The sequence below is a fragment of the Bos javanicus genome, chromosome 24, assembly GCF_032452875.1.
Source record: "Bos javanicus breed banteng chromosome 24, ARS-OSU_banteng_1.0, whole genome shotgun sequence".
Taxonomy (NCBI): Eukaryota; Metazoa; Chordata; class Mammalia; order Artiodactyla; family Bovidae; genus Bos; species Bos javanicus.
Window position 1 is genome coordinate 34,551,459 of NC_083891.1, and position 20,972 is coordinate 34,572,430.

Sequence of the window (20,972 nt, forward strand, 5' to 3'; positions counted from 1 at the left end):
CCATACTCAGGAGGGTAGACAGAACCTTAATGGGCAACGCAAATTATCTTCTCCACTCTTTCTCTGGTAACAATACAACACTGAGGTCAAGTGACCAAAAAACGAGCAGTGAGTAAAAAGACATTTCTCCCCAATCCTATAAAGTCAGTATCTAAATGATAAAATGTTGACTATACCTACTTGATTACACAGTTCCCAAAATGAACTCCCAACGAATTCAATAACATAGGTATTTCCACAATCTTCTTACTCACTACAAATTAACCAAATATATCTGGATACAAGACAGAAGTTATATCATTCAAATATACACTAAATGCTCCTCTTTTCAAAGCTTGACTATCCTAGCCATAAATTCAAACTTATCATATGACACCCGAAAGAAATAAAATAAAGCTTATGTGCCAAAACGTGACAGACCCCACATACAACCCTTGGACAAAATCTCCAAAACACAGTAAAGGAATAACAGAAAGATTCAAAATGACTCAACCACTCCAGAATCCTTAATTCTTAGCAAGTTTCACAGAATTTTATTTTAAAACGTACCCATTTCTTAATTCCCAGACTTCAATAAATTTTCTATTCATATACTGTGAGTACACATAAGAAACAAAAACTTGAATAATCAATCTCAGTTGTCCTGGTAAATATTATAAGAATTTTAAAAACAATGAAGCTTAAGAACACAAAAGGCATAAAAATATAACAAACACCTACACACCCACGACCCAGTTTACGACATAAAATTTACCAAAAAAATTACCACACTACACTTCCTTCAATGTAAAGATATCCACTCCCCTGAGTTTGGCATTTATTATTACTTTTTGGTATACTTTTACCACATAAGCACATATCCTGAAACTAATGAGTATCAACTGGGGGCAACCCTGCTCTCTAGGGGGCACCTGGCACTGTCTGAAATATTCTGGGTTATCATGGCTACTACCAGTGGGCAGAGGCGCGTGCACAGGGGAGCCCCTCCAGCAAAGAATTATCTAATCAGTTCCAAACAGCAACAGTGCCAAAACTGAGAAACCCTGTCCCAGACAGTAAACAGGACTCCCTGTCCCAGACAGTAAACAGGACTGCTCTACATTTTAACAGAGCAGACGTTGCCTCCTTTAAGAAACTTTACTTTCTTGCTTTATTTGCAACACTAATTTTCTATAGGGGTTTTAAAAACGTTTGCTAACAGCATCCGATGAACAAGATGAACTGATACATACCAATAGATTAAATAATGTGTAAAATTATCTTGTAAACTAAGATTTTTAAACCTCTGAAAAATACCTGTTTTTACATAAGATAATGAAACTATTTATAGGACAGATATATCCCATACTATAAAGCATGCAGGGAACAGGAATATCCCTTCAAAACCTGCTGCAGTAGAGGATTTGTTACACTTTACCTTTACCCTGGAAAGATATTTAAAGTTTCCCATAAACCTACCATTACGGATCCCAAGATGCCTTCAAATTGTTGAGTTGTGGTCAAAGTTTAGCTTGCGCCAGCAGGATAAAGTTTTAATTAAGAGTGTCCAGAAACAAGAATATGCCCCATAGTGTTGTTAGGAGGGCAAATTGGTAAAAATGTCTCTGCAGGGCATTTAGTCAACATCTACCAAAATGTTACATATATGTACCCTTTGATGCGGCAATTCCACTTCCGCAGCGCTCAATACACATCCATATACATGTTCAAAGACTCATTCAAAACATCATTGTAAATAAGACCTGGAACAATACAAATGTCCATCAACATACCACTGGTTAAATAAAGTACGGCATACAATCACTGGAATATTATGCAGCTATAAAATAATAAGGTAGACCTATATTTGCTAACATGGAACAATCACCAAGGGGCTTCCCAGGTGGCGCGAGTGGTAAAGAACCTGCCTGCCAATGCAGGAGACATAAGGAATGCAAGTTCGATCCCTGGATGGAGAAGATCCCCTGGAGACAGGCATGACAACCCGCTCCAGTATTCTTGCCTGGAGAATCCCAAGGACACAGGAGCACGGCAAGCTATACAGTCCATAGGGTTGCAAAGAGTGGGACACGACTGAATCGACTTAGCATAGCATAGTATAACAATCAATAATAGGTACTATTAAGAAGCAGAAGTACAGAAGAGAGTAATACAGTAGTTTCTTAACACTGTTTTAAAAGGGTTGCAGATTTACAATACATTGATATTTACATATGCTTCCAGTGAGTATTCTGTAAGAACACACTGGTGGTCCCTTCCTGTACCGGGAAATCTTTTCTTTTGGCCCTGCACATAAATCTTCTGCAACATTTAAACAACCAGCTAAGAAACACAATTCTAGGCATTATCTATTCAATAACTGAATTGCCTTTGTGTTAATTTCCTTTCTATTGGCTGCTAATAATAACTATGTACCCATTACAGGATCTGTTAGATTTTGCCAAACTCAATCATAAAGCTTTAGAAATAGCTAAAGCATGCTGAAAACTATCAAATATGAAATCTGAAACTATTTCCTACTGAACAGGGTCCCAAGGATAAATCTACGTGAAAACGAATTCGATTAAATTATTCTGAGAACAAGCTTTCAGGTGATTACATTACAGAAAAATTCTAGAATCAGTAACCAACAGTTCCCTGAAATGTGATGAATCGAGAAAGACAATGACTCAGCCTTGTTAATGGATAAGTCTCTGCCTTAACCTTACAGATGAACTGAGATGTTAAAAGATACCAGGTGACCCTATGCCTATCATCCACTTGAGAGAGTATTTAACACAAAGAAAGGGTTCAATATTGAGACTGTTTTTCCTTCTATTGCTATAAAGATACACAAGGAAACAATTTAGATGAAAAATCAGTCCACAGGGTATCAAGTGGCATTCAGCTACAGAACTCCAAGTCTTTCTGCATGTCAGATGAGGAAGAAAGGGAATCGCAACAAAACCGAGGTACCAACGGCCCCTCGGTAATTGTTACCGGCCAACGAAACACCATATGGCAAGGCAAGCCTCCCTTCAGACACTTATCACTTGGAGGCTGATTATTTCAATTCAATTGGACAGGCCTCTCCAGATCCCTTCCCTGGAAGAGGGGAGGGGTCTGTTGTCTTCCCGGTGCTTTGTGCCTTCCAGGTTTGAAAGCATCCTTGTACTGGTGCAGCCATCATTTCCCTTGGGGACTGGGCGGAGGGAAGGGAAGCAGGGGAGTCTTTTTTTCTGTAAGTTTGTGTTTACCAGGTAAGGAACCTAAAATTCCCTCTGGCTCTTTCCCTACCCGCTCCCTCCGGCCGGGCGCGGCCGGGGAGGCGTTGGACCGCGGGGCTTCGCCCAGGCCGCCCGACGCCCCCCACCCACTCCGCGTCGCCCCTGCTCCACGCGCAGGCCCCGAGACCCGGGGGCCGCCCTTACCCGTGGGCGCGCTGTCCAGGATGCGCAGGTCGTAGGCCCCGGAGCAGCGGTAGTTGGCAGCCGTGCCGTTGTCCCACACCACCACCACCTCCTCTGGGCTCTCGAAGCTCCGGACCGTGCCCACATGGCCCTCGCCGCCGTCCTGCTTCCCCCACTTCCAGTCCGGGCCGCGCACTACGCGGGCCCCGACTCCTTCCACCATCACCCGGTTATTCCTGGAGTTACTCATCGGGGCCCGAGCTGCGGGCTCCGCCGCCGCCGCCGCCGCCGCCGGGGGGCCCGTAAGGGAGTTGGGCCCGGGCCGGACTCTCGGCGCCGGCGGGGGCGGCAGCGAGCCCCGGGGGACGTGGGAATAATTCACGGGGGCGGCGGCGCGGTCCCCGCCGAGCCCGCAGCCGCTCCCCAGCCGTCGTCGCCGCCGCCGCGCCCCCCTCTCGGCCTGGAGGCCGGACGGCAGCGGCTCGGAGGCTGAGGCGGCGGCGGGCGGGCAGAGGGGAGGGGGCCGTGGGCGGGGACTCCCCCGCTTCCTCCGGGCTCCCCGGCCGGGCTACAGCGACGGCCGCCAGGAAACCACGCTCTCCCCCGACCGGGAGCGCGGGGAGCGGAGGGGGCCGGGGGAGGCTCGCCCTGGGGAGACGGCGCGGGCGGCGGGGAGCAAGCTTAACTGCCGGCCTATCTTCTCCCCCGGGCCCTCGCCCCGGGGTGGACGCCCGAGCGCCGGCGCCGCCTCCTCCCCCGTGGGCGGTGATGGTACCTCCCGGCGTCCGGCGAGCGCCCGGGCCCAGGGGCCCCCTTCTCTCTGCCCCCGCGCACGCCGCCGCGCTCCGCCCCGCCACAGAGTCCCCGCCGGGCGAGAGCGGCTCCACATCCGGGTACTGGCGCACCCAAGGCCGGAGCAGCACGTCCTCTGAGGGATTAGGAAAGGGACCCTCAGTAACACTGCGATGTAGGCTTTGGGAAAGTCGCTCGACTAGGTGGGGGAAGGAAGGAGAGGAAAATCCAGCCCTAAGCGTCTCGCACAGGCCCAGTGAGACTGCGCACGCGCACAGCCTGGAGCCGGGAGGGGTAGATGCCCCGCCCCACTCTGGGGCAAAGGAGAGGCGGCTCCCTGTGGTCGCGGCGGACCCGGGTGGTGCGGCGTTTCCCATTGGCTGTGAGGGGAGGGGCGGGGCAGGGAACTACGTCTGGACAGCTTGGAGGTGGGGCTGGAGGAAGTGAGGCTTTGGATGCCGCCCGGGCTGCTGAAACGGAGTCCTTGTGGGTCAGTCTTTCATTAAAGTTCTAGCGTGGCCTGATTGTACTACGTGTGAATTTGGGATTACATATGGAAGAAAGTGAAGAGGAACTAAAAAGCCTCTTGATGAAAGTGAAAGTGGAGAGTGAAAAAGTTGGCTTAAAGCTCAACATCCAGAAAACGAAGATCATGGCATACGGTCCCATTACTTCATGGGAAATAGATGGGGAAACAGTGGAAACAGTGCCAGACTTTATTTTTTTCAGCTCCAAAATCACTGCAGATGGTGACTGCAGCCATGAAATTAAAAGACACTTACTCCTTGGAAGGAAAGTTATGACCAACCTAGATAGCATATTCAAAAGCAGAGACATTACTTTGCCAACAAAGGTTCGTCTAGTCAAGGCTATGGTTTTTCCTGTGGTCATGTATGGATGTGAGAGTTGGACTGTGAAGAAGGCTGAGTGCTGAAGAATTGATGCTTTTGAACTGTGGTGTTGGAGAAGAGTCTTGAGAGTCCCTTGGACTGCAAGGAGATCCAACCAGTCCAGTCTGAAGGAGATCAGCCCTGGGATTTCTTTGGAAGGAATGATGCTAAAGCTGAAACTCCAGTACTTTGGCCAGCTCATGCGAAGAGTTGACTCATTGGAAAAGACTCTGATGCTGGGAGGGATTGGGGGCAGGAGGAGAAGGGGAGGACAGAGGATGAGATGGCTGGATGGCATGACTGACTCGATGGACGTGAGTCTGAGTGAACTCCGGGAGTTGGTGTTGGACAGGGAGGCCTTGCGTGCTGCAATTCATGAGGTGGCAAAGAGTCGGACACAACTGAGAGACTGAACTGAACACTAGATCTGATAGACAGTGCCTGATGAAGTATGGACGGAGGTTCGTGACATTGTACAGGAGACAGGGATCAAGACCATCACCATGGAAAAGAAATGCAAAAAAGCAAAATGGCTGTCTAAGGAGGCCTTACAAATAGCTGTGAAAAGAAGAGAAGCAAAAAGCAAAGGAGAAAAGGAAAGATATAAGCATCTGAATGCAGAGTTCCAAGAATAGCAAGGAGAGATAAGAAAGCCTTCCTCAGCGATCAATGCAAAGAAATAGAGGAAAACAACAGAATGGGAAAGACTAGAGATCTCTTCGAGAAAATTAGAGATACCAAGGGAATATTTCATGCAAAGATGGGCTCGATAAAGGACAGAAATGGTATGGACCTAACAGAAGCAGAAGATATTAAGAAGAGGTGGCAAGAAAACGCATAAGAACTGTACAAAAAAGATCTTCACGACCCAGATAATCACGATGGTGTGATCACTCACCTAGAGCGAGACATCCTGGAATGTGAGGTTAAGGGGGACTTAGGAAGCATCACTATGAACAAAGCTAGTGGAGGTGATGGAATTCCAATGGAGCTATTTCAAATCCTGAAAGATGATGCTGTGAAAGTGCTGCACTCAATATGCCAGCAAATTTGGAAAACTCAGCAGTGGCCACGGGACTGGAAAAGGTCAGTTTTCATTCCAATCCCAAAGAAAGGCAATGCCAAAGAATGTTGAAACTACCGCACAATTGCACTCATCTCACACGCTAGCAAAGTAATGCTCAAAATTCTCCAAGCCAGGCTTCATCAATATGTGAACCGTAAACTTCCAGATGTTCAAGCTGGTTTTAGAAAAGGTAAAGGAACCAGAGATCAAATTGCCAACATCCGCTGGATCATGGAAAAAGCAAGAGAGTTCCAGAAAAGCATCTATTTCTGCTTTATTGACTCTGCCAAAGCCTTTGACTGTGTGGATCACAACAAACTGTGGAAAATTCTGAAAGAGATGGAAATACCAGACCACTGACCTGCCTCTTGAGAAACCTGTATGCAGGTCAGGAAGCAACAGTTAGAACTGGACACGAAACAACAGACTGGTTCCAAATAGGAAAAAGAGTACGTCAAGGCTGTATATTGTCACCCTGCTTATTTAACTTAATATGCAGAGTACATCATGAGAAACGCTGGGCTGGAAGAAGCACAAGCTGGAATCAAGATTGCTGGGAGAAATATCAATAACCTCAGATATGCAGATGACACCACCCTTATGGCAGAAAGTGAAGAGGAACTAAAAAGCCTCTTGATGAAGGTGAAAGAGGAGAGTGAAAAAGTTGGCTTAAAGCTCAACATTCAGAAAACGAAGATCATGGCATCCGGTCCCATCACTTCATGGGAAATAGATGGGGAAACAGTGTCAGACTTTTTCTGGGGGGGCGGGGCTCCAAAATCACTGCAGATGGTGATTGCAGCCATGAAATTAAAAGACGCTTACTCCTTGGAAGGAAAGTTATGACCAACTTAGATAGCATATTGAAAAGCAGAGACATTACTTTGTCAACAAAAGTCCGTCCAGTCAAAGCTATGGTCTTTCCAGTGGTCATGTATGGATGTGAGAGTTGGACTGTGAAGAAAGCTGAGCGCCAAAGAATTGATGCTTTTAAACTGTGGTTTTAGAGAAGACTCTTGAGAGTCCCTTGGACTGCAAGGAGATCCAACCAGTCCATCCTGGGTGTTCATTGGAAGGACTGATGCTGAAGCTGAAACTCCAATACTTTGGCCACCTGATGTGAAGAGTTGAATCATTGGAAAAGACCCTGATGCTTGGAGGGATTGGGGGCAGGAGGAGAAGGGGACGACAGAGATGGCTGGATGGCATCACCAACTCGATGGACATGAGTTTGGGTAAACTCTGGGAGTTGGTGATGGACAGGGAGGACTGGCGTGCTACAATTCATGGGGTCACAAAGAGTTGGACAAGACTGAGCGACTGAACTGAACTGAACATTTTAGTCTTCCTTTTTACAGGGCGAGGAATAGGACAGATTACAACACAGATTAAGGGTGACCTATATTTCTGTTTATGTAAACTGAAAGCATTTCAGTTCACCATGGGTAATTAGTGGTGTGTTTCTAAACTGACCAGAATGGTTCTGAATGACATGTGTCTTACCTTTATACGGAGTCAGAGGGGTAAGTAGACCCCAAACAGCACAAGTTCCTGGAAAGAGTTTACAAGCACCTTGCCCATTGTAACAACCCCTATCCGTTACATAATGTGGCCCCCAGTCACAAAACACAGCAAAATAAGAGGGCTGTAAGAGTGGTCTCTGGCTGCTTTTACTTAAATGACATTATGGTGTACGGGATTTAAAATAAGTGGTTCACAGCCCAGCAAGAATGCGAAGTCAGCCTGCTGTCACTTTTCCTGAGAGTCAAGGGAGCAAGGAGTACTCCGGCTGAATCAAATAATGAGATGTAAAGTATAACCAATGAATAGCAATGTAGCAAAATAAATATTCTTACTTTTTCATGTTCAAAACAGGAAAATACCAATATGGAATGCCAAAGACCAAAAAGAGCTTATTTTAGAAAATTAACAGTTACAGTATTTGTTCAAAATAGACCAGCCTAATATCTAGTCTATTTTAAAGTGTTTTCATCCTGGAAGTGTTAAATGTGCTATTCTCTCTCTGCCAACTCTCCTCTCTTGGGATCTTTACTGGTTTCCTTCTTTTCTTGTTAACCAGTTAAATTGATCACATGACATGCATTAATAAGTTGATAAAAAGATTTTAGAAAAAAATATAGCCACAGCATGTTACACTGTGGTTGACTTTGTAAAGTAAGCTGCTGCTGCTGCTGCTGCTAAGTCGCTTCAGTCGTGTCCGACTCTGTGCGACCCGATAGACGGCAGCCCACCAGGCTCCCCCGTCCCTGGGATTCTCCAGGCAAGAACACTGGAGTGGGTTGCCATTTCCTTCTCCAATGCAGGAAAGTGAAAAGTGAAAGTGAAATCGCTCAGTTGTGTCCGACTCTTAGCGGGTGACCCCATGGACTGCAGCCCACCAGGCTCCTCCGTCCATGGGATTTTCCAGGCAAGAGTACTGGAGTGGGGTGCCATTGCCTTCTCCGCATTTTTGCACATATGTAGGCTTATCTTCCCATTTGTTCAGAAACATTTAGGGGTATTCAAAAATAGTACAATTTTTATTCCAACCATAAGTAAGAGAAATAAATCCTTGTTCCAGAAATGTACTAATTTTGCTGTTCACCTACTACTCTATTACTATGAATGCATTTGTGGCTGCTTTATAGTCAGCAAAAATGTATAATATTTGGAGAATAACTTTATCAGCTAGAGTAACACCATCTGTTCTCATGGACACCAAAGCACATAAAGGTTCAAATACAATTTTTGTTTACCATTCATATAATAGCCTAATGCTTTCCTCCACATGGCCATCCAGAGACTTATTCTGTTATTCTACCACCCCCTAAAGTTATCTATGTCACACTTAAGAAAGTGGAGGAAAAGTAGAGAAGGTTGCATACTCACTTTTCAAAAGTCTTGGACCCAAATAGCATATATCACTCAGTTATATACCATCGCCTAGAAGTCAGCCACATGTAACTTAAAGGGAGGAAAAATGTAGCTTAGTTGGGTGCCCAGGAAGAAAAGTGTATCAGCTAGTGTCCACTTAGGAAAACACAGAACATGCTAAATACTCAAACAAGGAATTTAATGAATGTAGTCAATTGTTTGCAGAAGTTTTCAAAGGGATACAGAAGCAAGATGAGATTAGAAAATACTGGAGAACACTATCCCTCAGGACTAGAAGAGGAAATAATGTTACCAAGGACCCATGACCACTGTGCCATTGAAGCTATTGGTGTTGAAACAACTGCTATTTTGCAAGAAGTCAGGGGCCCACGCTCACTGAAGCTGCAGGAGACCAGGAGCCCAAAGTCGCCTACCTTTGTCTCTGCCACTGCCAAAGTCAGAGCTCCATGAGTGCAAGGCACACTCTGCTGTTGCACCCCCTGAAACCGCCCTGCTTGAGGAGGAACCCAGAAGCTGCTGTAAGCTCCATCTCAGAAGCAGGAAACCAAAATGACTTCTCTCATCAGTGATCTCCAACAAATAATAGGAATAGTCTACCCTCTGGAGTACTCAGGACCATTCTCACTCTACTGTATTTAAATACTTACAGGTAACAAAGAAGTAACATCAAGCATCTGCCTAACAGGATGCAACTATTCTGTTGAACATGAAGATACCTGCACCATCTCTCTCTCCCCCAAGAAGAGAAGACACAAATTCCCGTCTATTGCCGTATTTGTATCTGAGAGATATTAATTCCAGTTCAGTCAGTTCCTCCTAGATAGCCTGTAACCTACATTTTAATGTAAACAACCACCAATGAAATTCACATTTTCCTATACAGACCAAGAGAAAAGAGAGAAGACTCAGACAACCACCACCACTTCCCAGGTGGCGCTAGTGATAAAGAATCCACCTGCCAAGACAGGAGACGTAAGACACTTGGGTTTGATCCCTGGGTCAGGAAGATCCCTTGGGGGAGGAAATGGCAACCCACTCCAGTATTCTTACCTGGAGAATTCCATAACCAGAGGAGCCTGGTAGGCTAAAGTCCATAGGGTCACAAAGAGTTGGACACAGCTTAGCACACAGACCCAACAATACAACACGTGCTGTGCTTAGTCAGCCGTGTCTGTGCAGTTGTGTAATATAACATAGCACAAGGTCAATTAATGGAGGAATGGATGAAGAAAGTGTGATGTGTGTATACACACACACAATGGTATAGTATTCAACCATAAAAAGAATAAAATCTTGCCATTTGCAACAAGAAGGATGGATCTTGAGAACATTATGCTAAATTAAATAAACAGAAAGACAAATTATATGTGATCTCACTTATATATGGAATTTTAAAAAAAGAAGAAGAAAAACAAGCTCTCATAGGTACAGAAAATAAATTGGAGGTTGCCAGAAACAGTGATTGGAGGGTGAGTGTATTGGGTAAAGGAGGTCAAAGGTACATCAGTTCAGTTCAGTTCAGTCGCTCAGTCGTGTCCGACTCTTTGCAACCCCATGAATTGCAGCACGCCAGGCCTCCCTGTCCAACACCAACTCCCGGACTTCACTCAGACTCACGTCCATCGAGTCAGTGATGCCATCCAGCCATCTCATCCTCTTCTCTTTCTCCTCCTGCCCCCAATCCCTCCCAGCATCAGGTACATACTTCCAGTTATAAAATAAATGTCATGGGGATGTAACGTACAGCATAACAACTATGGTTTAATACCATATTGCAGGCGTCATCGGTGGTCCCGTGGTTAGGAATGCAACTGCCAGTGCAGAGGACATGGGTTTGATCGCTGGCCTGGGAGAATCCCACATGTCTCAGGGCAACTGGGCCCTTGAGCCACAACTGCTGAAGCCCTTATGCGTCCTAGATCCTGTGGTCCTCAGCAAGAGAAGCCACCTCAATGAAAAGCCCTCAGACCACAACAGGAGAAAGCCCGCATGCAGCAACAAAGACCCAGCACAGCCAAAAATAACTAAATAAAATTTTAAAACTTTTTGAATATCATGTTGCTTATTTGAAATTGCTAGGAGAATAGATCTCAAAAGTGCTCATCACAAGAAAATGTAACTGGGTGGTGACAGATGTTAACTTACTTTGATGATCATTTGCACCAGGTGCACCAGGGCTTCCCAGGTGGCGCTGGTAGTAAAGAACCGCCTGCCGATACAGGAGAATCAAGAGACCTAGGTTCGATCCCTGGGTCGAGAAGATCCTCTGGAGGAGGGCATGGCAACCCACTCCAGTATTCTTGCCTGGAGAATCCCATGGATAGAGGAGCCTGGAGGGCTACAGTCCATAGGGTCACAAAGAATCGGACATGACTGAAGCAACTTAGCACACGTTACACTATGTACAAATATCAAATCTCTAGGTTGTACATCTGAAACTAATATAATGTTGCATGGCAATTAGACTTCAATAAAAAAAATTAGTCTGGGAAATGAAAAGGAGGAAAATAATTGGTTTCATATGTAAGTGTTGCAGACTGAACTATGTCCTCCAAAAACATAACCCCTGATACCTGTGGAACAATCTTATTTGAAAAAAAGAGTGTTCGTAGATGTAATCAAGTTAAGATTAGGTCATACTGGAATAGAGTTGGCCCTGAATCCAATGACTGGTGTCCTTACAAAAGGAAAGAAAAGAAGATGTGGACACACAGATATATGGGGAAGAAGACCTTGTGACAAGAGACGCAGAGGGTGAATGCAGTGATGCCCTGCAAGACAAGAAGGTCAAAGGCTGCCAGCCACCAGGAAGAAGCCAGCAAAGATTCTTCCCTACTCCCTTCAAAGAGAGCAGAGCCCTGCCAACACCTTGATTTTGGACTTCTAGCCTCCAAAACTGTGAAAGAATAAATTCCTGTTGTTTTAATCTACCAAATGTGTGATACTTTCTTATGGCATCTCTTGGAAATTAATGCAACAAGCAAGGATGAAAATAAGCATAGCTGTTACTGTCCTCATTTCTGTTACTAGTCACAAGACCATACTTGATGTTTACAACTCCCCTCTTTCCATTACACAGTTCATATTTCCTTTTCCCTCTGCCAACATGTCAACTGACTGTAGTCCCATACCTGGCAGGTGGTTCAAGTATTCATTTTTGAAGGACTTTATTCTCAGTCCTTAGTGGGTCATTTTACTGTGATAATTAATTTCATGTGTCATCTTGACTGTTGACAGGGCACCAAGACATTTGATCAAACATTATTGTGGCTGTCTCTGTGAGGAGTGTCCAGATAAGACTAACATTTGAATCAGTAGACTGAGTTAAGCAGACTTCCCTCCCTAATGTGAGCGGGTCTCTTTTAAACAATTCAAGACCTGAATAGAACAAGAAGTCTGAATAAGAGGGAACTCCTTTTGCCTTACTACTTTCAGCTGCGACATTGCTTTTTTTTCCCCTGGTCCTTGGACTTAGCTCAAAACATCAACTTCTCTTGGGTTTAGAGTCCGTGGACTTTTAAAACTGGACCTGACACATATCATCAACTTTCCTAGTTCTCAAGCTTTTGGACTCAGACTGAATGCATTAACTGTCCTTAATCTTCAGCTTGCTGACTGAAGATCTCTGGGCTTCTCAGCCTCCATAATCCATAAGCCAATTCCTCATAATCGGTCTCTTTATTATAAAGATGTGTATTTTTATTACACATTGTCATATATTAATAATATATTTTATATTTTTGTATATGTTATCTATATGAAGACAAATGTGTGTGTGTGTGTGTGTTCAGTCTCTCAGTCATGTCAGACTCTTTGCAATCCCATGGACTGTAGCCCGCCAGGCTCCCCTGTCCATGGGCTTTTCCAGGCAGGAATACTGGAGTGGGTTGCCATTTCCTTCTCCAGGGGATTTTCCCAATCCAGGGATCAAACCTGCATCTTCTGCATTGACAGGCAGATTCTTTGACCCACCACACCCCTGAGAACTGTGCTGTGTGTGTGTGTTTACATGTATATACATCCTGTTGGCTCTGTTTCTCTGGAGAGCCCTAATGCATGTAGTCTACCATTAAATTTTACTAGAATTTATGTGTACTGTTTTGAAATATGCCTCAAAGAATCTCTTGATTCCAAACACAGTTCTTTCTTAACCTTTTCTGTAGTAAGAATCCCATTTCCACTTGGTAATCGGAACCCATGACTCAGTCAACACAGTAACACTCTTCTGTGCTTGTCAACTGGTTGTTGTTGTTCAGTGGCTAAGTTGTGTCCGACTCCTTGTGACCCCATGAACTGCAGCATACCAGGTTCACTGTCCTTTACTATCTCCAGGAGTTTGCTCAAACTCATGTCTGTTGAGTTGGTGATGCCATCCAACCATCTCATCCTCTGTCATCCCCTTCTCCTTTTGTCTTCAGTCTTGAAAAACCCCAAGTGTTCAAGTGTCTGTCTCAACCTCCAATTCAGTGGAGATACTTTGGTATTCTCTGGTGGAAACATTCCTCACTTGAAAAATAAGTTATTTCAACCAATAAAATACACAGGTGTAGAAATGGGAATCAAAACAGTTTTTCCAGGATGTTTATGTAATAGTATAAAAATGAGTAAAGCCATGTTGATGCCTTGGTTCCTGAACCTATTGAGTATGGGAGCACCATATGTTGGTCACGTATTCAAAGCATATACCTCAGTTTGCATTCTATGGTCAAGCATTTCATTTCAGCCACAACTCAGGAGAAAGCAGAAGCTATTTCTCAAAAGGAAAAATATTTATCAACAGAAGAGGACTTAATTTTGAACTAAACTCTCAGAGTTTCGCACTGGGATTCTACCATTAACATTTGACAGAGGATCCATGTTGTATGACAGTCTGTAACAGACACGTGACAACACAGGCTTTGCTGGGTCATATGGCCCACATGACAGAGAAGCTTGCCCTGCAGAGTTTTCTCTTGTTTTAGGAACTACTCAAGACTGGCTTATACAAAGCAATATAAAAGTGATATACCTTGTCTAAAAGACAAAAAGGCTCCAGTGTTTCTCCCTCTTTTTTAGCAGCTAAAGGTACAATTTGCCTTATATTTTAGACAGGATATTCTGATGTGCCCCAGACTACTAGACTCCTGGCAACTTCTTTAAAGTGATAAGATGTAAATTTTCCTAGAGATTATCTGCTATCCACTGGTAAGCATGTGTCTTACTAAGGCATCTAGGGTTCTTACCACTTCTGGCCCTCCAAATCAAGTTAATGTAATGACATTATTGGAGTGGACCAGCACGATATTCTCTGTAAGATGGTGAGACAATCAATGTCTCTATAAACTAGATTATGACAGAGAGCAGTAGACTTTATATAACCTTGAAGAAAGACATGAAAGGGGTGCAGCTGCTCCTGCTGGATATGAGCAATGTGTTTGCAATGATGCTTGTCAAACGGTACCGAGAAAAAAGCTCTTTGTAGATCAGCAATAGCTGGAGTTACACAATGGTATGCTCCACTAGAGACCACATCTAAAACAGTAGCTACAATTCAGTCACTACCTGGTTAATTTTGTAATAATACACAAGAGGCACCTTCCTTTGCAGGCTAAAGAGCAAAGTTCAATAGAGGGGTGACAGGAATCACTGTCTCCACCTTTTTTAAGTCTGATAGTGGCACTAATCTCTACAGTTCCCTTAGGGATGTGATTTGCTTTGAGTTTATTGTTTTGACAAGGAAGGGCAGTTACAGGACTTCTGTTTGGACTTCCTTACCATTATGTTTCACTCCATAGATCAGGCGGCCAATATGCATATTCTTCTAGTTGCCAAGCATGTCTGTTCCAACTATGTATTCAGGAACCAGGGAATGAACTATATAGATGGTTCGCTAACATGTTTGTACAATGAGCTCTAGACGAGAGTTGATTAACCACGTGACCTTCATAAGCTACCGCTCTGATCAGTGGGTCTCAGTGTCCTCTTGGGTGCCCACGCGGATGGGCTTACTCATAGCCAGTATATAGGAGTTCGTTAAAGGGAACTTTCCCCTTCCTAGTGCCCACTTGATTGGGAAAATGGCTGCTGGTTTTGGGAGGGGTTGTGGGAGAGAAAATAGTGGGGAGAATTATAAGATAATTTTTTGGCTGTTCCAAGGCTCTCTCAAGAAGATACAACTTCCTCTTTATTCAAGAACCTGCAAAATGGCATATATCTGCACACTGGATGCAAAGCCATGGCTTTTCACTGTGATGACTCATATCTGTGACTAGCAGAGCTAGAGACTCTGATTGCATAGAAGTACTTAAGTGAGATTCCCAATCTATGCCCGTAGAAAGGATTCTGGGCCCTCAGTGGTGTGGTGTGATGAGTTAACCAACCCTTCCTTGCTTTTCTGCTTACAGACTTCTTTTTCTATGAAGACATAAATATCTTTCTTGTTTAAGTTGTTTTTGTAACTTAAGCTGAAAGCAGCCCTAACTAATTCAAGCTCTTGACTCATAAATAGATACGATACTTTAAAATGTTACTCTCTAGTGACTTTCATTCTCTTCCTTCCTAAAATTATTTTTAAACAATCAAAACAATGTTATATTAGTTGGGATCTTTTCATCTCAAAAGACAGAAAATTCAACTTGAACTGGCTTAACCAAAAGAGAAAATCTCTTAGATCATATTACTGGGAAAAAAAAACAACACGCAAAAGTTCTAGATTAATATGTGTTTTGACTTAGGAGCTCAAACTACATCTTCAGAATTCAGTTTTTTCTCCAGCTCTCATTTTCTTTCTTCAGTTTTTATCCAGCTCTCATTTTCTCCTTTTCTTGGCTTCCTCTGTAGTGAAAGTGGCCTCAAGCTCCTGGCTCCATTCATCCTTGCTGCTAGAAGTTCAGCCAGAAAAGAGGTTCCCCACCCCCTCCCAACAGTCTCAGCAAAAGTCTCCTTGTGGGACAATGACTTTATCCTTGAATCAAATGCTGAGGTCATGATCCATCTGGATGTCATGTCACTCATAAGTTAGATGGGTGTCAGCCCTACCCAAAGCAGTAGAAGCAAGGATACCAGTGCCAAAGAAAAATGGGATAAATGCTCAAGAGAAAAAAATGTTTTGGAAAATGAATACTAATGACTCTGTTGGAACTTATCATGCCAGTGCTTAAGCTGAAATTGTTTGAATTCTGAAACAGATTTAGAGGAAATCATCTGACATTTTAGATAGGGCCAGCATTTTGAAGAGAAACAATGTGATAGAATGAAATGAGCACTGAACTCAAGGCACTGATTCAAGCTTACAATGAGGCTACCCACTCTATGAGCTTCAGCGAATCACCTAACTCCTCTGATTCAGTTACTTCACATGTAAGATAAAAGGGTTAATAATCTTTGTACATAATAGTGCTTTTGATTCTTTTTTAAAAAATATATCCCAACATGCTTAGGTTTGAGAAACACCAAAGGCTGGTGTCTGAGGAGTCAGCTCAAGCATTTCTGTGGCCAAACTTGTCGGAAACGCATACATATTAGGGGCCATAATCCTTTTAAAAAATGTTTTATTTATTTATTTACCTTTCGCAGCACTGTCTTCATTGCTAAATGCAGGCTTTCGGTAGTTGCAGTGAGTGGGCTTCTCATTGCTGTGGATTCTCTTGTTGCAGAGCACGGGCTCTAGATTTGCGGGCTTCAGCAGTTGCAGTGTGTGGGCTCAGTACCACACTTGTGGTGCACGGGCTTATTTTTTCCACAATATGTGGGATCTTCCCAGATCAGGGATTGAACTCATGTCCCCTGCACTGGCAGGTGGATTCTCAACCACTGGACCACCAGGGAAGTTCCAGGGAGCCAAAATCTTTGACCTGTGTGTCAGGCTGGGTTGAAGGCCCTCTACTTGTGAGTCCCTACACTCACAAGTAAGGACAATATCAGCTGCCACACATCTGTTGCCAGTCAGAATCTGTCTTTGGAGGCTTCCGACGTGGTCCAGAGGTTAGGAATCTACCTTGCAATGCATGGGACACAGGTTTGATCCCTGGTCTTGGAAGATCCCACATGCCTTGGAGCAACTAAGTCTATGAGCAACAGCAAAGACCCAGTGCAGCCAAAAATAATTTAAAATAAATAAATTAAAAAAAAAACGCCTTTGGGAGCGGAAGCACACTTGCATCATTCCCATGTCCCCTCCAATCCCAGCCCACAAATACCCCTGCTTTTCCTTTGTCCTCCCAAATTAGGTTCACCAACCATGAGAACCTGAGTCAAGTAACAAGACTCTTGTGAAATCTTAAGATGTGTTTTGTTTTGTTTTCCCAGAAAGATGAGAGAGCAATCCTTACCTTCCTGTTGGCTTGGGAACATAAATTCCAGCAGTATTTTGTGTTCCCATGAACCCTTGGAGTCCTCTCAAGCATTCCATCACAGAAAAAGTTGCCAATCGACAGTGAGTCCAATTATAATTCCAAGTGCTAAACTGTACAAACTTTGTCTTATCTGTTACTTCTCTACCTCCATGATCTGCCACACTTACACTATTTCACTGGAAATTCTAATAGGAAGATGAAAATTCTAGAGGTAGGTGATGGTGATGGTTGAATAACAATCCAAATGAAGTTAATGCCACTAAAGTGTACAGTTAAAAATGGTTAGAATGGAAAAAAAAGATTAAAATGATAAATTTTATTCTATGTGCATTTGACACAATAAAAAGATAATGAAACAAGAATTATAATATGATCCAGCAATTCCATGTGTGCATGCTAAGTCACTTCAGTTGTGTCCGACTCTTTGCAACCCAATTGACTGTAGCCTGTCAGGCTCCTCTGTCCATGGGATTCTCTAGGCAAGAATACTGGAGTGGGTTGCCATGCCCTTCTCCATGGGATCTTCCTGACCCAGGGCTGAAATCCACATCTCCCAACTCTCCTGCATTGGCAGGCAGGTTCTTTACCACTAGCACCAGCTGGGAAGCCACCCAGCTATTCCACCTTTGGGTATATACCCAAAGAAATGGAAAGCCTTTACTCAAACAAATATTTGTATGGCAATGTAATTTACAATAGCCAAAAGGTGAAAACACTCCAGGTGTTCATCAACAGGTGAATGGACAAACGAGATGTGGTATATACATACAATGGACTATTATTTAGCTGTAAAAACAAGTGATGTTCTGATGCCATAACATGGATGAACCTTGAAGTCATTATAATGAGTAAAGTATGCCAGACTGAAAAGGATAAATATTGTGTGATCCCATTTATATGAGGCACCTATAATATTCAAGTTAATAGAGATAGCAAGTAGATTAGAAGTCACCAGAGAGGTTGGTGGAAAAGCATTGAGGAGTTACTGCTCAGTGGTTACAGAGTTTCTACTTGGGGCAATGAAAACATTTTGGAAATGGAAGTGGTGATGATTTCATAGTACATGAAATGTGCTTGATTACATGAAAATGTAATTAATGTCACTGAATTTTATACTTAAAAATGGTTACTGTGACAAGTTTGTTTTATGTATTTGTTTTATGTATAATACATATATTGATAACAAAACAGCATATGTATTTACTACATAAATCTATAATTTTTTCAAATTTATGATGTAATATACTAAAAACTATTGAGTTATACACTCTAAGTTGGTGAATTGTATGGTATATGAATTATACCTCAGTAAAACTGTTTTTGGCTCTCTAGGTAGCTCAGTGGTAAAGAATCTTCCTGTCAATGCAGGAGACTTGAGTTCAGTCCCTGGGTCAGGAAGATCCCCTGGAGAAGGAAATGGCAACCCACTCCAGTGTTCTTGCCTGGAGAATCCTAGGGATGGGGGAGCCTGGTGGGCTACAGTCCATGGGGCTGCACAGAGTCGGACACGATTGAAGCGACTTAGCAGCAGCAGCAGCAGCAACAGCAACAGTATAAGCCAAATGGGCCTAACAGACATCTATAGAATACACCACCCAACAACAAGAGTGCATATTCTTCTCAGCTAAACACGAAAAGATTCTCCCAAATAGGTCTACATTAGGCCACAAAACAATCTTGATAAATTTAAAAGATTGAACATCATACACCGTACCCTATGTGACCATGGAATGAATGGAATGAAACTAATAGCAGAAGAAAACTTGGAAATTTTGCAAATGTGTGGAAATGGATCACACTCTTAAACAAGCTTTGAGTCAAAGAAGAAATCCAAAGAAAGAGTAAAAAATAATTTAAGATGAATGAAAATGAAAATGTGTCAGAATTCATGGGAATGCAGCACAAACAGTCCTCAGAGAGAAATTTATAGCTGAAAAATGCTCACATCAAAAAAGAAGAAAGATCCCAAATCAATGGCTTCCCTGGTGGCTCAGTCAAGAGAGAATCCGCCTGCAATGCAGGAGACCACCTGCAGCACAGGAGACCTGGTTCGATCCCTAGATTTGGAAGATCTGGAGAAGGAAATGGCAACCCACTCCAGTATCCTTGCCTGGAAAATCCCATGGACAGAGGAGTCTGGCGGGCTACAGTCCATGGGGTCGCAAGAGCCTGACACGACTTAGAGACTAAACCATAACCACAACAATACCCCAATTAACTAAGAGAAAGGAGCAAGTTATAACCAAAGCTAGCAGAAGGAAGATAATAAATATTAGAGCAGATATAAATGAAATAAAGAATAGAAAAACAAAAGAACTAATAAAACCGAAAGTTAATTCTTTGAAAACAACAAAAGGAACAAACATTTAGCTAGATTAAGAAAAACAAAGAAAATGTAAATTAACTAAAATCAAATTGAAAGTGGGGACCTAACAGAGGCAAAAAGTATTATAGAAATACACTATGCCCAACTATGGGCTTCCCTGGTGGCTCAGCTGGTGAAGAATCCACCTGCAATTCGGGAAACCTGGGTTGGATCCTTCGTTTGGGAAGATCCCCTGGAGAAGGGAACAGCTAACCACTCCAGTATTCTGGCCTGGAGAATTCCATGGACTATATAGTCCTTGAGGTCTCAAAGAACCAGACACAACTCAGTGACTTTCAGTTTCATGATCAATTATATGCTAACAAATTAGATAATTAAACAAACTGGACAAACTCCTAGAAAAATACATACTACCAAAACTGACTCAAGAAGAGAAAAACTGGGGGGAGTTCCTGGTGTTCTAATAGTTAGAATTGGCACTTTCACTGCCGTGGCTAGGGTTCACTCCCTGGTTGGGTAATTGAGATCCCACAAGCCGCCTGGAGCAGCCAAAAAAAAAAAGAAGAAGAAACAGAAAAATGTGAACTGACTTATAACAAGTAAAAACTGAAACAGAAATCAAAAACTTTCTCCCCAAAAGAGCCTAGGGCCAGAAGGCTTCACTGGTGAACTCTACCAAACATGCAAAGAATTAACACCAAACTCCTACAAAAATAAAAAAGGAAGAAGCATTCCTAACCTACTCTGTGACCCCAGTTTTACCCTGATACTAAAACCATCACAACAAAGGGCAAGTGAAGACCAATATCCCTTATTAATATGGATGAAAAAAATCTTCAAAAAATAGTAACAACCTAACCCAGCAGCATGCTAAGAGGAGTATACATGATAAACAAGTGGAATTTATCCCAGAAGACAAGAGTTGGTTAACTTATGAAAACTATACCACATTACCAGAATGAAGGGGAAAAAAAAATACATGATCATCTCATTTAATGCTGAAAAAGCATTTGAAAATATCCAGCACCTTTTCATGATGAAAATCTTCAACAAACTAGGAGTAGAAGGGAATTTTCTCACCATGATAAATGTCACTTATGAAAAACTCACTGCTAACATTCTACTCAAAGGTCAAGGCTATACTTTTATCTGAGGCTTAAAGTCCTCTTCCAAGTTCACAAGGTTATTCAGAGAATTCCTTTTCTTGCCTCTTTAGAACTCATGAAGACTTGATTCTTAAAGGCCACCAGAGGGACTTTGCTGGTGGTCCAGCTGAGACTC

At 43.2% G+C, this 20,972-nt stretch overlaps 1 protein-coding gene across 1 annotated transcript in view; it reads right to left on the reverse strand.

Moving 5' to 3' along the window:
• The window catches only part of MIB1 (MIB E3 ubiquitin protein ligase 1), a 98,375-nt gene extending 94,656 nt beyond the window's left edge, over positions 1-3,719 (reverse strand). Inside the window, exon 1 of the mRNA XM_061399770.1 lies at positions 3,411-3,719. Coding sequence (XP_061255754.1) covers positions 3,411-3,639 — 229 coding nt within the window. The 5' untranslated portion in view covers positions 3,640-3,719. The remainder of the gene's footprint in view (positions 1-3,410) is intronic.
• Between the last annotated feature and the right edge of the window lie 17,253 nt (positions 3,720-20,972).